The sequence below is a fragment of the Oreochromis niloticus genome, linkage group LG9 (genome assembly GCF_001858045.2).
Source record: "Oreochromis niloticus isolate F11D_XX linkage group LG9, O_niloticus_UMD_NMBU, whole genome shotgun sequence".
Taxonomy (NCBI): domain Eukaryota; kingdom Metazoa; phylum Chordata; class Actinopteri; order Cichliformes; family Cichlidae; genus Oreochromis; species Oreochromis niloticus.
Genome location: NC_031974.2, coordinates 34,530,852 through 34,547,575, shown reverse-complemented (window position 1 = coordinate 34,547,575; position 16,724 = coordinate 34,530,852). Strand labels below are relative to the sequence as shown.

The window sequence follows — 16,724 nt, the reverse complement described above, 5'->3', positions numbered from 1 at the left end:
TCAGCACCAGCACCTCCATGAAAATAATAACTAAGTCTGTCCATATCCAGCTTTTTGCTGCCTGAGTGCATTTTCCACAGAAACAATCTCACTTTGGATTCTTTGGAACATTTGTCACCAAAGCCTGTTTACAGTTTTAGCTGTTCACAGCTACACCAAATATTAAAGTGAACACATTAATATAGTATAACAGAGGAAAACAGCAGTATAGTTCAAGTGGTAACCTGACCTGAAACAACCTGTAGAGTTTCAGACCCAGCTGGTTGTGGAAAGCACACAGAGACAGTTCAGATAAAGCAAACATTGATCAATCTCACCTTGCATGAGGCCCAACAAGCTTCACATTGTGTGCCTACATACACTTAAATGGCAGGAATGAAGTGCAGTATCTACTGGAGGTGGCTCCATGAAACAACACGTAGTATGCAGGCAGCAGAGGAACAATACAAATACAAAGCCCCCTGTCAGCAGTCAGGCCCAGGCCATGTTTATCCACATGCTCTCTTCTAGGCTCAGTGCTCTCTTCATTATTACATCCCCTTTTCCCCCCGTTTAACTAGCGATGGATCGATCCCATATACAGTATCAGTATGGGTCCGATCCTGCCCTAAATTACTGGATCGGATATTAGGGAGAGATGAAAAATGTAACCCGATCCATTAAATATCATTAAAGCACCTCACAAAACCTGTGACATGGCGTAACCCAGGTAGTGACCTCAGCACGTCGGAGCAGTATGGGTCACGTGATAGGGCGGCTGTGGCGTGTGAACTGAAAGGATGCCAAACCAGCATTTCATCTCCGAAATGCCAGAGAAGTAAAACATTCCTATGTTAAGCTTAACAGCCGATACACGGAGCTGGGACGTCTGTGCGCTGTCATTGCTTCGAGGTTTTACTTGTGTTAACCCCTGAACTCCTACTGTATCATATTTGACACATACAGTGTTTTTGGGACGGTAACATCATCAGTGTGAACTTCCCCATGACAAACCTAAATAAACTGCACAACACATTTTTAACCAAGTAAAAAAAAAACAGATAAGCAAATATGATACAAATTAAATGTCATATATGGAAATGTAAATGTGATTTATTTTGTAAACAATTATAAAAAATTAAACAAAAGAAGGTGAAATAAACACTATTTTTGTAAAATTGAATTTTCGGGCCATTATTTCATGGTTCAGGCTTTAAAGGGTTGAGTTTGGACAGAAATGACACAAACTTCAGTCTGAGGTTAAATGTGATAGAAACAGCTCACACTGAGTGTCATGTTTGCATTTCACTGATTTCTACTCTGGGTGTCTGTTTATGCTCAGCTGTAAGTATAAAAGGCTCCACAGACTATAAACATTAGTTTGTGCTGATAATGCACTCTCTTTTTCAACCAACGAGTTTTTAAAATCTGCATTTTAAATGACTTTTTGAATATTACTTTAAATAGTTCTGCTAAAAGTTTCAATACAAAGATCAGCATTACTGAACTGAAGTATTTGGCTACAGTGTATTTTTGGCATGCAGGTGTAATAGAACAGCTTTAGTGTTACAATGTTAGTATGAACTTGTACAAAATGCAGAAATTAAAACAGCTTTATTGATTATAAAATAGACTGTATCGGATTCATATCGGTATCGGTAGATATCCAAATTTATGATATCAGTGTCGGACATAAAAAAGTGGTACGGCACCATCTCTACTTCTAACCTCCTAAGTAAATGACAGGAAGTGGTCCAGGAGCCATAGATGACCTTTGAACTATTCCAAGCTAAATGTTTGATCAGAAATAACAACCAGCCACTTTAATGAAGCTCTCAGCTCCAAACACAAGAAGCTCAAGTTTGCTGGGACTCAGGATGAGGAAATGCACTGCATAGCAATGACAGGAAATCCCTTTACAACTGTTCAGTACATCACTCAGTGTAACATATGCAAAGACACATATGAGGGACTGCACATATGATAAGGACATGTGCAGGTAAGTATGATGGAAAACATCTGAAAGCAGTGACCAGGATAACAAACCTATTGGGTAATCTGTCCTCACATGGACTCCCAGTCTGGAAGCACTGGGTTGACTGGAACAGGTCCAGTGGCTGACAGTAACATTAGTCTAAATATTAAAGTGTTTGAGAAGAAGAGGGCACGGACAGATAAAGGCTGGGCGTGATCCTCGGTGTGTGCTGGGCAGATGCTGAGTCAGGTTAACGGCGTTAGGCCTGGGGGCGTGGCTGAACAGAATATTGCTTTCTACCCGACCAAAAGTATTCACTAACCCAACCAAATGATTGGATCCAGTTATTCCAGTCACTTCCACAGGTGTATAACATCCAGCACCTGGGCATGCAGACGCCTCTACAAACATCTGTGGATTCAAGTGTGGTGTCATGATGGGGAGGCGCCGTGTAAAGCAAGCCGAACTCGTCCAAGAGGCCGGGATTCTGTGAAGATCCTAGGTGAAATGTTTCAGAAAACTTGACCTTAGAGCTGGGCGATATAAGATTTTTTCATATCACGATATGTTTTTTTCATTTCAGGCGATAACGATATATATCACGATATAAGTCAAATAACTATATTTGTAAGATTTAAATGTGCCGTTGCTCACAAGTAAAATGTGAAATAATTAGCAGCTTGTTTTGATTTAAATATTTATTTTCCATAATAAGTTCAACAGGGCAGATGTACTTAAGGAACATGAGACTTCAGTTTCAGATAAATAAAGGCAAATATTGCAAACTACACAAAAGGCAGCCGCTAAAGCGTTTAAGTTTCAAAATAGAACAAACAAAACAGACTAAATTGTCAATTCCACTTAGAAACAAAATATTAATTCTAAAAATAAATCTTAGTTTGTTTTACAGAAGAACAGACAAAATTGACTAACTTTTGTCAATATCAAATAAACTGAGAACTAAAAGGAAATTCTCAATCTCTCCTTGTTGTATAGCTTAGCTTTTCAAACAGTTTTAACAGTTACTTTAGTCTGACAAAAGCCGAATGACGAATCAGCGCTTTCAGTCAGAGATTGAGCATGCACCGCTTTATTGTATTTCCAGACTTGCTTTCGGCACAATTTACAGTGCGCGCTACTGTTTTTTGTCAGACTTGAAATAGCCGAAATACCTTCACACTACGGAACTTCTATGGCTCTTCCGTTCGACAAGCTCTCCGGCATTGGAACCATCATCTGTTTTTTCTTCGGTAACCTTCGCTCACGCTCTCGGTTGATTTTTCTCTAGTCGGCAAACTCATTTCCTTCATTACCCGGGCAGCCCGGCTGCAAAAACAAATACACATGTGCGCCTTGGCACTTGTGCTGTATGTAACAAGTCACGTGACGTGACGCTGCGGCTGTGATTGGTTCGGCTCTGCGCTACTTAATTTGGATTGGCTGTTCTTTTTTTTTTTTTTTTAAGAGGACAAGAGAGATGAGGCCTATCGCAATAGTTTAATTTTTCTATCAAGAAAAAGTTATTTTGTAATACATATCGTTATCGTTTTATCGCCCAGCTCTACTTGACCTCTGACTAGGGCTGGGCCAATTATACCGTTCACGGTAATACCGGTACAATGTTAGGCAATGATAAGAAAATGAAATATCGCGATAGAATTTGGGTAAAACGCGCATGCGCAGCGCCTTTGTTTTCATACGCACATGGCGGAAAAAGCATGGCGGCGACAGAGAATGAGAAGGGCGAAAGCGGATCGTTGAGTGAAACAGATGAACCAGAACTGGTTTGTAAAAATGGTGCAACTTCAGTGGTGTGGAACTGGTTTGGCTTTCATCCGTCAGATACACACCAAAGCACAGTTTGTGCTGACCTATAGAGGTTATGACCGCTGAACCAATATATATATAATACAAGTTAATATGTACCTTCAAACTTGGAGTCACTACATCACATAACGCTTGAGTCTCAACAGTAGTTGATATCAAATTACTCATTAAGTAGATATTATATTTTCTACATGTGACGTTCAGCTCTGATAGTGTCTTGTGGACTCGTCAGCAGAGGATTTCCATTACAATGCACCTATGTGTGCACTCAGGCGCATGTATAATATAAGAGGAATGACTGCTCAGCCGCGGGGTCTCCAGCTGTCCACGTTGGTGTCTGAGCCTTAGTCAACACCTGGTCTGATGGGAGGCTTCAGCTGGGTGCAGCTTGTGATCTCTTTAATGAAAATCCTGCTAGCATGTACAAATGATCAACGTTGTGATACTTTAAATCAGTATGTGTGCAGACAGGAGGTGTCATTTCTCCTCTTAGGTCAACCTGTCATTATGTGGAGCTCACGCTCGATTGAGCACACAAGCTCTTGCTTTGTTTTGAGCACCCCCTACATGTTGCCCTACCCCCATCTTCATTTCATTCCTCTTCTTCAGAGGTACCTCTCAGCTCCCACAGTTATTTCCAAAGGTCATGGCCCTGCCCACTGCCGCATCCACCCAGTCAGCTCCTTTATGTCCAGCCCTTTGTCCACACCAGCTGTGATCTCTGTATAACTGTGAATGTGTGGATGCATGCATGCTGGGAAAGGGGCCGCGGGATCTGCCCCCTTTTACAAAGCAGATGAGAAACCTGCTCTGTGGATGGCTCTATTGTTTAGGTGGAACACAAAGCTGTGCACTGGGCTATTCAAACACTATAACAGATGCAGCACTCTGTCTGATCAATCCCCATTTTTGTAAAGCATGGTGAGAGCAAAGGTAGCCCAGGGATTAGAACATCACGTTTTCCCTGCAGCCTATGCTCCATCACACTGGAGGCAGACACTTGGTCAACCTGCCTGGCATTAGCTGCCACATCCTTATGCAAACAATGCATTTTTAAACACCACCTGCAACAACCACAGCACCCGGCTATCATATCAGAGAAGGCAACATAAAGCTGAGCCAGCTTCTTGTTCCCACAGAGTCTGCATGATTAAACAGAGAATCAATAGGTCCTACGTCTGTCTGAGGCCCTGCGCTCATAAATATTGAGCAGCCTATGCTAAAGGTGCTGAAGGTTAGAGAGCCAGCAGCCAGTCAGCTGCTCTGCCTCAGACTTTTCAGAAGGAAAAGGTGGAGCCCGTGATCAACAACAGCCTGCTAACCACGACTTCAACAGCTACACAGGATGAGACTGTTCTTGTTGTTGCCATGCTTGGTGGACCCTCTCATTTATATATAGGGCTGCATAGTATACACACTGCAGCATGCACACCACTGCATCACATTCATGCTGCAGCTTGTACAAAAGTGAAACCTGCACAGTTCTTTTAATTCTGTGAATCTGACAACCATGATGAACAAGGGCTCTGTGGGATTTGGTAGACTTTCATATTGTGCTCTTTACCATAATGCTAATTATTAACCACGTCGTGGCTCTGATTGAAAAGCAGAGCAGCGAATGTGCAGTCCGAATACAGTAGATCTATTTGTGGGGGGTGAGGAATGGGTGCACATATTTCAAAGAAATAACTGAGCAATAACTTCAGCTGTTCACCCTGCAGACAAACTGCAGCTCCACCACCTCGGAGACAAGAAGGCAACAGAAGTCCAGACCACAAGACCTCCTGTCACCAGCTGGAATACAGGCGAGCACAGGACAAGGCTCTCTGAGAAGCCGTGTTACTGATATCAAGCACCAGCACAGGAAGTAGCCAGCAGGAGTCACATGGAGGGGTGTCCCCGGCTACATCTGTCAAGATGGGGCCTGTTTGCAAAAGTGCTCTGATGTTGTCTGAGCTGTCGCTTCCTTGCACGATGTGATGTGACCGCCGACAGTGCTCGCCTCCCGGCACACAGCCTTCATAGCCCCGCTGACCGTCTCACAGGTTATATCATGGGGTCTTTATGTTCTGATGGCCGAGTGTGTCATACTTGTCCAAACTGTTAATCCTGAATTCAAACTAATATTAAAAATGTTTAAGGAGGAAGGAAAGGGAGGGTGTTGGCGCTGTTCATAGATCCTGCAGACTGATGTCAGACCATCTGTTTAGTTTTTGAACATCTGTATTCCAAACAGCAGCCGTCTGTTGTGAGTTTGGGAGTCTTTATGTGACAGTCTGACTTATTTTTATTCTAGTAATGATCAGCTCACATCTAACTAAGCCCAGGGTTTCCCAGCATCACACTAATCTACAGGTTGCATGTCTCCATACAGAAGGATCCTCATTAGTGTCACAGATGTCATCAAATGTAATGACTGAACAGGAGGTGTGTGTGTGTGTGTGTGTGTGTGTGTGTGTGTGTGTGTGTTCTAGTATCTGAGCTTCCATCAGTGTTACAGAGACGCAGCAGCATGTTAGAATAGAGCAGAACACCATTTATACATTTTCTAAATCACCAAATTATTATATGCATATTCCCAACAATGCAAGGCACAGCTGCACTTAACACACTGTTCATAAAAAACTCCTGCTGCATTTAAAACATGCTTTAAATAAAAAACTCAGTGAAACAACAATATAAGGTGCTTCTCTCAGCTACAGGCTTTGAGACTCAGCCTATAAGGTCAGCACTTACTGTTTAGGTGTCTCTGTTTTAAGATCATGTAATAATGTTTATGCTGTAAAACTGTTTGCAGCCAGTATAACAAAGGAATAAAGTTGTGTGTAAGTTAAACAGGTGATGTGAGCGAGCCTTCCCTCCAGCTGTTACAGTGGAAACAGTGACAGGAACAGGCGCTGCTGATGGATGCTGGGAAATGTGTTTTCTTCCACCTGAGTTCACCTTCTTGGTCACAGCTCTGTATCTTTACTTGTTACAGTGTGTGTAACAAACTCCTGCAAACGATGGAAATATCATCTTCACTGCTGTCATCAGTCTTTTTACTAAAAACAAAGACACGTTTCTACTGCAGTCACAGTGCTGCTCAAACACTTGCTTCACCTAACACGCCCCACTGGTGAAGCATCGAAGCAAAAAACTGGGGTCTACATTTATTTTTTTTTAAATATTCGAGTTATTCAATGAGTCATTAAAGCACTAGCTCCCTCTCTGGTTAGGCAGAGAAATTACAAGTTAAATACAAAAATCTAAACTCAATCTTAGATATAACAAAGTGGGGGACTGACAATGGTTACATCACTCTCACAGACAGAGCCACAGAGCGAGTGAGTGAAAGTAGGCCTGGCTGAAGAGGCGGGGAGACCTGGAGCCATTTAATGGAGGCCACGGCGGGCCCGGCGTCTGAAGCCGCTGACTCACAGCTCAGACTGAAGCGTCTGCTCTGCTGCTCTGGCCCCGTCCTACATGACAACACACACTGTGTGAATCAATGACTGTGTAACACACAGAAGACACCACCTCACTTCCTCCCATGGTGCAAAAATGAAGCCAAACTTTCCTGTTTGTTGGAGCTGCTATGTTGTCTGCGCAGTAGTGACCTGAGGTGCAGTCGCTGCGCAGCCGCCCGCCCTGCTGGATACATTTATGTGGCTGCTGCAGTTTTCAAACCATCAGCAGATGGGTTTAATGTGACTCATTAAACGAAGATAAATCCAATGACGTCACTCGAACTACAAAGACTCACGTCTGAACATGTTACACTTCGATACAACACGTAACGTCACTCTGTGGCTCCTGATCTTAACTTGTTGGCTGGATTAGATTAGATTATGTTACTGTCGTGGTCTAACATTCGGCTCTCCTGAGTTCTTCTTATCCCACCGTAGACAGATGGCATCAGCTGCACACTCCACAGAAGCCCAGGGTCACAATTCAGAATGTTCTGGAAGTTAAATCAGCAGTCCTTTCAGATTATAACATCAGACTGAAGATGATCTAAAACTGAAGGTTTAAACAGTTTTAGATCCATTTCTCTCACAGAGCCCTCTACAGCCGGCTAACATGGACACTTTCAATAAAAACAGCAGCAGCAGGTTTCATAGATGTACAATTTATCCTTTATTTAAGTACAGGACCCAGAGTCCACATTATTATCCACAGATACATCCACCCTGGAGAACAACTAGTGACGGAGACCATTCCTGCATCCAGAGGTTTGGAGAAACTTGCTCCCTTTCCAGATGTTCTGCTGACCCACTAAGAGAGCACTCATGACACAAACATCAGAAGACTGAAACACACAAAGAAAACAACTATAAGTAACTGTAACGAGTCAGTGGAAACACAGATTCTTGGTTACAGCACAGAAACACTGTGCTTTGCTGTTTTAATCCTGGTTCTTTTACTTCAATCAGGTGTGTTACAACAAACCGACATACCAGCTGGAAAATGTCACTGATTTTACAGGCAGGCAGTGAGTGAAGAATACTGTGACGACATTTTCTTCTTCTGCATCAAATCCTCCAATAATGACGGCTTACTGTCCTTACACATGCGCAGATACACACAAACATGCTGCTGTTTGCACTTATTTAATAATCAGCTCTACACAAGATCTGAAGTAGAGTCCAGCCTGTTGCTCTTAGTTGAATACTATACTGTACTATAGTAAAGGTACTGTAACGGCAACATTAGTGTACATTTCCCATAACCCATCTCAGCTGCAGGTCTGAACATCCCTCAGTTCAGTCAGAGCAGCACAGTTGATGTCTGAACTACAGCTCAGAGGGATTCTTTAGTCAGGTTTTACTCATTTATGTGCACAGACTAGCTAACCAACACCAACGCCAGCCAACTGCTCATCTTACTTAGCTAGCTAAGGACATTAACTATTGATCGACTTACAAACATACCAATAACTTACCCAAAGGGTTCTGCTGTTGGTTAGTCCAGTTTACTGCAGAACACCACATGCTGTCAGTCCTGGTTAGGGACGGGAATCCAGAACCTGTTCTTGTAGAGAACCCAGTAGTAGTCCATAGGGCTGTGCGATATGACCAAACTCTCACATCCTGATATAAGACATTTATCGTCCCGACAACGATATTTATCACAAAAATGTTACTTTTTCTGTAAATTCTGTGAATTTCAGGCAGCTCGAGTTGCGTGAAGTGTTTTCAGCTGGGCGTTGTTTACCTGGAGTCGAGTGTTACTTAAGTTGAAACGGCCGCAATTTTCTTTGTGAGTACTTATTACACGGCGTGCTGCGGGGAAACGCCTGTTCTAAGGTTTATTTTTTAGCACCTGACGGCTCTTTTTAGCTTCTCATCCGTAAACACGCTGCATACTATTTCACGTAATTCAGTTTATTTTGAAAAATCTCAACATGGTCCTCAGCTTTATTGTGAAAGGTTTATGTGGAAAATAAACAAGCGGACGGCGGAGCCATGTGATGGTTTTACCATCGTTGTTGCTAATGACAATGCACAAAAACAGCCGCTTGTCCGTCTGTAGTGTGGTTATATTAAATATAAGACAAAGACAGAACTTTAAGAAATTCTACAGTGACCATCAAAACCATGAAAAAATAATGCTGTGAACAGTTTGTTTTGCAACACCACGAAACAAACGATAGCGTAAAATGAAACAAGATGTCTTCATATCATCAAACGCTATATATCGTTATATCGAACAGCCCTAGTAGTCTGGTTCCTTAGAATCATTAGTCTGCCTGCCTATTGATCCCACTTATTAGTTCTCGCACCCTCGCTACGGTCAGCTGACTTCAGTACCTGTGTCGGAGGACGAGGGAAACAGCGGTGCAGTCCACAGCGTGGACATTGCACAAAAAAGAGGAGAGCGTGATGTAGGGCTGCACGATTAATCGCGCTCACTCTTCCTGCTCAACAAATGACAAGGGCGGAGCCTTATACCACGTGATACAGAAGCTGTGCCGTGTGATGCTCAAATTGGCAGGAAAAAAACAACGGAGAACACGAGAAAGTGACAGGAGAAAATCCGTCCCGGTCAACCACCCAAACATCAATAACGGGAATCTTATTAACGCTTCCCCATACACGTCGAACTCCCGCAGGCACAAAGAAATTACGGAGGCTATCACTTATCACCTGACCAAAGATATGGCTCCCATCAACACTGTGCAAAACGAGGGATTTAGGAAAATGATCAACACCCTAGACAAACGCTACACAGTGCCGTCCCGCAACTATTTTTCTATTGTTGCACTACCTGCTCTATACACGCAGTGTCGAGCAACGGTGGAGACGGAATTTCAAGCAGCACAACATTTTGCCGCAACCACAAAATGTGAGACATTTATTGTTTTTATGTTTATTTTTTGTTTTTATGTTCAGTCTCAACTGTTACGAAGTTGATGTGCAGTTAATAAGTGCAATAAATATTTATATTGGAAAAGAAAATCGTGAGAGAATCGTGATCTCAATTCTAAGCAAAAAAATCGTGATTCTCATTTTATGCAAAATCGTGCAGCCCTAGCGTGATGGTAAAGTGGAGACTGCTCCAGGACAGAAACAAGTGCATTATGCTGTTAACACAACTTCAGCATGGACAGCATGCTAACGCTAAGCTAGCCAAGAACCGGGAGTGCTGTTAAAGCTGAGTGAACGCAGACTCCAGTCCAGCACCCGGAGCCTGAACTTCAGCAAGATGAGCAGTCAGGCTGCATCTCCACCTAGAGTACAGTCACTGTGTTGATCACTTTGAAGTCTCTGCGTGCTCGTTTTCATCTGCTGCTGTGGGCTCGACAAAGAAAAACATCATGTGTGTGTCCTCATTAGGACAGGCACAAATGTGTTAGTGTGTGTGTACGTTTAAATTGTTAAATGGCATTTTACAGAGTAACATCAAAGCAATTATAAAGTAGTAATTATGTATTATTATAAGTAGTTATAATGAGTAAGTATGACAAGAAATGACTTTCCCCTGGGAATAACGTAATGCATTACTCTTAAAAAAAGAGTTCTGTGTAATATGTGCAATAACGACTTTTTGTCGTGATGAGCCAACACTGATGACAACAAAGACGGAAACACCTGCAACATCAAACATCTGACCACAGAGCATGGAAGCCATTTGTACAGATGTGATGTCCTTAAAGCACACAGCGAGTTGCTTCGCTCTGCTGAACCTGTAACAAATAAATGTTAGTGTGTTAGATTAATGCCTGAACGTTACAATGTGCTATTACAACTAAAAGGCACTGCGCACGTTCATGCACAGTAACACTGACTGAGATTAAGGCTGGATGAATATATCGACCTTCAACGACAGGCTGAGCCTTTCACCCATCGCTTTTACAAGAGCGATTTATTTATCTGCCCATGAGTACGTTTGCTAATAATGTTGGTGGAAGATAAGAGAAGGAGTCAACGCAAAAAACAATAGAGCTGTATTAACAGCACCATCTTCCAGCTGCAAACAAATGCAGCGATTCATTTACTGAAACTCAGAGCAGAACGAACGGCAGCAGCCTGTGTTCAGAAAACAACAAAAACATTGAAATTAAAAACCACAATGATAGGGAGGGAAACAAAGAGACACTAGCTTTGTTTTTCCACTCTAACCGTGTTTATGTCTGACACACTCGACCAAACAACAGATACAAAATTCAACAAAAAGTAAGTTAAAAATCTAAATGTTGCAGCCAGTGAACATTAAAAAATCCCAGACGTAACATTAAGTCTTTTATCTCAAATAAATGAATAATCCAAACAGGAGCTACATTAATACTGAAACAAACAAGAAAAGAAGATCAAATATCCCCTCCAAACAAAACGTGTAAATTCTAAATGTGCAAATCAGTCTGTGTATGATTACAAGGCTCCGCCCATCAAAATGTCACAAACATATCATCGTTTATTGGACCAATGATTGTCTGCTGGAAAAAATGTACATATCGCCCAACCTTAACTGGGATGCTCATGACCTGACTGTAGATAATGTCATGTGACCGGTCAGCTGGTCCACACAGACTGTTTTATGACATGAACTAGCTTACAGACAGAAACAGCTGCCAACACTCAGACGGTGTTTACTATCAGTTTATCACATCATCACTATCATTTGCCTCACACAGTAAACACTGGATCACAGCATAGAAAATGATGTTCTTATATTTGCTGTGATCCAGTGTAACTCGGCTCCTCCTCCCTGACTGATGTAAACTTCCCTCCAATCATCACGCGTCCCAGCTGAACTGTACTGAAGTAAAAAGGACTCACTAAAGCACGCAGAACCTTCTTCACACCTTTATCAGTTAATATACATCCTAATCTGGAGCTTAGATATTGACCTGAACAATAAGTGGCTTTTATCCCAGCTGTGTGATGTTCAGAGGTCAGGTTATGGCATGAAATGAATGCATGGATTACAACACAGCATCTTCCCCTCTACACTCACACAGGATGGCAAAGAGTAAAGAGTATCCTCTGCTAAAGGAAGCAACGAAGCTCCTATCCTTAGTATCTGGAGAACTGGAAAAGCTCTCATTGTGACCACCACACAGACACGTCCAGGTCATGTCTCTCAGTCACGAACCGTGTTAAGCAAAATGGGCACAGACCCACAGACTCACCCACAGCCTCACAGACTCACCCACAGTCCCACAGACTCACCCACAGCCTCACCCACAGTCCCACAGACTCACCCACACCCTCACAGACTCACCCACAGTCCCACAGACTCACAGTCCCACAGACTCACAGTCCCACGGACTCACAGTCCCACAGACACGCTCACGCACAAAAACACACAGATACAATATTGTCTGAACTCTTTTGGCTCCTATTAATAGAAGAAAGCCTTCCAAGGAGACAGAGTCTGTTGTGTTTCATGACTTTGTTTAGACTGCATGTAGAGCTTACTTTATTTGACTGGACTTGAGATTATTTATTTTTGTATTTAACAGAATGTTTTCTTTAAACAAATCAAACTTTAGTATGCAAAGTAAATACAAACAGACGCTTTGGTTATTGTTGACAGATGTGTGCAGTTAAAAATACTGTGATTTTCTCTTTTTATTACTCATTAATAATCGATCACTACAATAACCAGCAGCTTCAGCCCTGACATCATACACTAGACGTCGTCCTCAGCCAGACTGAAGCTTTCACTCAGAAACACAGCAGCCTCTCCGTCAGTGATCGAGGGTTATTCATTAACACATTGTTGCCAACGGCTGCTCGTGTGGCTACGACCACTCAAATTAGTTGTGGTTCTTTAAGCAAGGACAACGGGTGTCTGGGGTCACCCACATGCCTGGCATTCCTCCACTGCTAGTCCTGACGGTGGGAGAACGCGGTGCCCAGAAAAACCTCCACAACAATAACATGTTGTATAAACACCCAACAGTGAAGCATGAGCAACACAACCATTCGCAAAAAACAGCAACTGACCGTCTGTGTCGATTTTTACTGTTTCTAACAAAAACATCTGTTCAACCCTCCATCAAAGAGGAAGCAGAGCTGCCACTGGTGGAACAAAATCCCATGACCACTGGGTCACTAACAAACAGCCCGTCCTGGCTGTTATTGAAGGATTCATCAAACAGCATTATGGGAAAAGGCTCTCCTCTCATTCAGCTTAATGTTTGTTGCTGTGTTTGTTCAAAGTTAGCTTCCTACCACTCTGCCCAGTGTAACCATCTGACAGTGTGGCCACTGCTTTAAGGAAAAACACTTTTCAATAATTACTTGAACATCACCCACCCTCGTCTACTCCACTGAGCGTGGAGGACATGTGACACATTAGCTTCAGCTGGCAGTGCTCACAACAATTCTTTGACGCCTCTTGTCATATCTGGTTTTGCATGTTTTGCTACGATTTTCTGCCAAACTCAAGCCTTCAAACATGGTGGTTCACAGAGATCGTGTCACTATAGTGGTGTGCATGTGGTACACAGACTGTCACAGTAACATGCCTCACTCTCCAAACCAGGTATGTGCCCACTGTCCACTCTTCTAGCAACACTTTAACATTAGGAAACAAAAAAAACAGCTCTTGAATGACACTGCTTCGTGTATCATTTCCAGCTCATCTGCTGCATTTAAACATTTGCAAACATGTATATACTTTGAATTCTGCATGTAGTAGTGTGTACGTGGAATACTCTGTAGGTGATCGGTTTCTACATCTTAAAATATTTCACGATTTTCATTTCTTACTGTGCTAAAAATGGAGGAGGAAGATGGGAGGGAAGAAGGTTTTTCTGAGTGACAGAACATCACCTCCAGCCCGTTAGGGGGGAGGATGATGAGTGCTAGTGACACCATCCAATTTAGCTTGCTGCCTGTGCTCAGCTGTGTGCGGATGCTGCTGAAGCAGGAGTGGGAGCTGCATGGGTGTGGTGCTGAACAGCAACGTGGCACAGAGGTGGCAGTGAAGATGCTCTCATGCAGTCTAAACTGTAGCACACAGCCACTCGTGGTCCAATTAAAATCAGACTTGTTGTTAATGTGAGGATAACAAACGAAAGAAGGACTGGTGTTGCTCCGAACATGGACCATGACAAGCCTCCTGCTGAACAAAGAGCAGAAGTGCCTCCCCTTTGTTTGTATCCCTGAGCCAACATATCAGTGTAACATCCAGCCTGCAACTGAAGCAGCAGCAGAGTATATGAGGACCCCACGGGGGGGCTTTAATGACCTCTTTGTATATGCCAGCTGAAATCACGCTTCCCCACTCATCACCAGCCTCTCTGTATACACAAAGGAATGTCACACAATGAAGCGCAAAAAATAAAAATGCAGGTGAAGGCTGCTTGTACCTTTAAGAAAAGCCTTCACCTGTAACAGTCAGCGCTGGTTTTAGCGACCACGATGTTTTTTTAATGAAAAACTAATAAAAATCGGGGCTCAACACTCGCGAGCGCGAGCAGCAGTGCACGCGCCTGCCCTCGTCACTAATCGTGCTGGCTACTTCAAAGCTGCGTTTCCTTAAACACTTCTACTGTAGCCAACTACGCTGCTGCAAACATGCAGTGAAACGATGCAGCTCTGGCATTTACGCAGCAGCGACTTCAGCATTTATTTAAATGAATTTCTTCTTCAAAGTTACAGCAGCGCTCAACTAATGTCTGACAGAAGCTAACAGGCTAGCGTCTGCTCGTCAGGCAGAAAACTACTGAAGTCAACCAGCAAGTTACTCTTTAAGCATTTATTAACGTAGAATAACGGAATTATTTATCAGACTGAGATCAAAGGTTATTAATGCTCCTCAAGATGAGTCCTGACCAGAACACTAACAACGCGTTTGAGATAAGAAATGGTAAATACAGATATTTACATAAATCCCAGCAGGAAAAATGTTTGTTCCCAATTTCAATTAATGTTTGACAAAAAGCAAACATCCATCCGTGATGCGGCCAACTTTCTCTCAGCCACACTCGGACTGTTCCTTCAGACGGTCCGGTGCTGGTCCAAAGCAGGATCGGAACGGGTGACCAAAAACGAGCTTAGCACGCCGAACCGTCTCAGCGCCGTGTGACTTGTTGCTGCCTTTGTCCTTTTCCCCCAGACTATAAACATTCATCAGGCAGACAGCAGCAGACTGGCCGCAGACCCTACGCCATTTTAGTTAGACACAACCCGCTTCTTGGGGGTTCTTGAACAAAGAGCACTTCTAAGGGAAGCGAGTCGAACCAAGAGTGCAAGTTTCGACAAATACACGAGAACACCAACAAACGCACATCTACTGTGTTCATTTCAGGCCACTTACCATTATTTTCTTGTATCCTTGTCCCAAAAAGAAGGACGACCACAAAAAGCCGTACTGCACCCATCGTGGCTGTGAACCAGACTGCCACTCGACTGCTAACTTCTCCCTGCGCAGAAGAAGACGGCCGCTGATAGGCTGACGGAGCAACGAGCCCGCCTGGCCAGGACCTGCTCAGGAGCAGAGCGAGCTGATTGGCCAAGGAACGTGCGACACCCCGCCCACTAGAGCAACTGTAACGCGCCTGTAAACAAACCGTGTTCACTGCATTAACAAAGAATGTTATAATTTAGTTACATTCATATTACTTCAGTACTACACCGTGTTCGTATATTTCTAATAGAAACCAAACTATTCTTAGAGAATAGAATAATAAGTCTTACACAGGGGATATGTGATATATGATATATGCCCTATGATATATGCCCTAACTATATGCTTTAGCAAAAAAGAAAGTTTGAAGCCAAATCTTAAAAGTAGAGATAGTGTCTGTCTCCTGAATCCAAGCTGGAAGCTGGTTCCACAGAGTAAATACTCTGTAAGTCCGTAGTCTCTCTCTTTCAAACCCTTCTGCAAACTCAGGTTCTGGTCTGACATACATTTCTGTTTTCTATAAATAGTGAGTTATGTTTGCATCACACATCAAATATTTGTATGTCCTGTATCCCTTTGTGCTTCTTCTGTTATGAAGATAGGGAAGGCTTTTTTGCATTTTAAGGTTTGTAAATGCTTTGAACTCTCAGTTGGTTCACTCACTTCATAAAAATACTTAATTAACAACTAGTAAATACCTGAATTAGCCATGAATTACAAAATGAAATAACACCTATAAACCCTCATTTCATAATCTGTGTATGTATAAATGTGCATCTAAATATGCTGTTAATCATTTGCTTGGACTTTCTAAATGGCTTTAACAGCTCCTAAATAACTTGTTTGTAGTTACCAGAATGAGCAATAAGAACACGGTAAAGTAAAACTATGTCCAGGCTACAAACAGCTGCTGATAACAGAGCAATGAAGACAGCATACATAATAAAGCTGAGTGCTGGCCCCAGCAACGCAGCCATAGCTTCAACAGCTGCAGTCAAAATTGCAGCTTAATGCTTATCAAAGGTTATAGTTTCCTGGGTAAAGTTTATTATTATTATTAGTAGTAGTAGTAGTATAAAAACAGCAGACACAATTAATT

The 16,724-nt window shown here is 42.7% G+C and overlaps 1 protein-coding gene across 2 annotated transcripts in view; it reads right to left on the bottom strand.

The window, feature by feature from the left end:
- The window catches only part of tgfbr1b (transforming growth factor, beta receptor 1 b), a 45,203-nt gene extending 29,567 nt beyond the window's left edge, over positions 1-15,636 (bottom strand). Inside the window, exon 1 of one of the 2 annotated variants that reach the window (XM_003457515.5) lies at positions 15,536-15,636. In XM_003457515.5, coding sequence (XP_003457563.1) covers positions 15,536-15,599 — 64 coding nt within the window. In that variant the 5' untranslated portion in view covers positions 15,600-15,636. 2 annotated transcript variants of the gene reach the window in all.
- Positions 15,637-16,724: the final 1,088 nt, after the last annotated feature.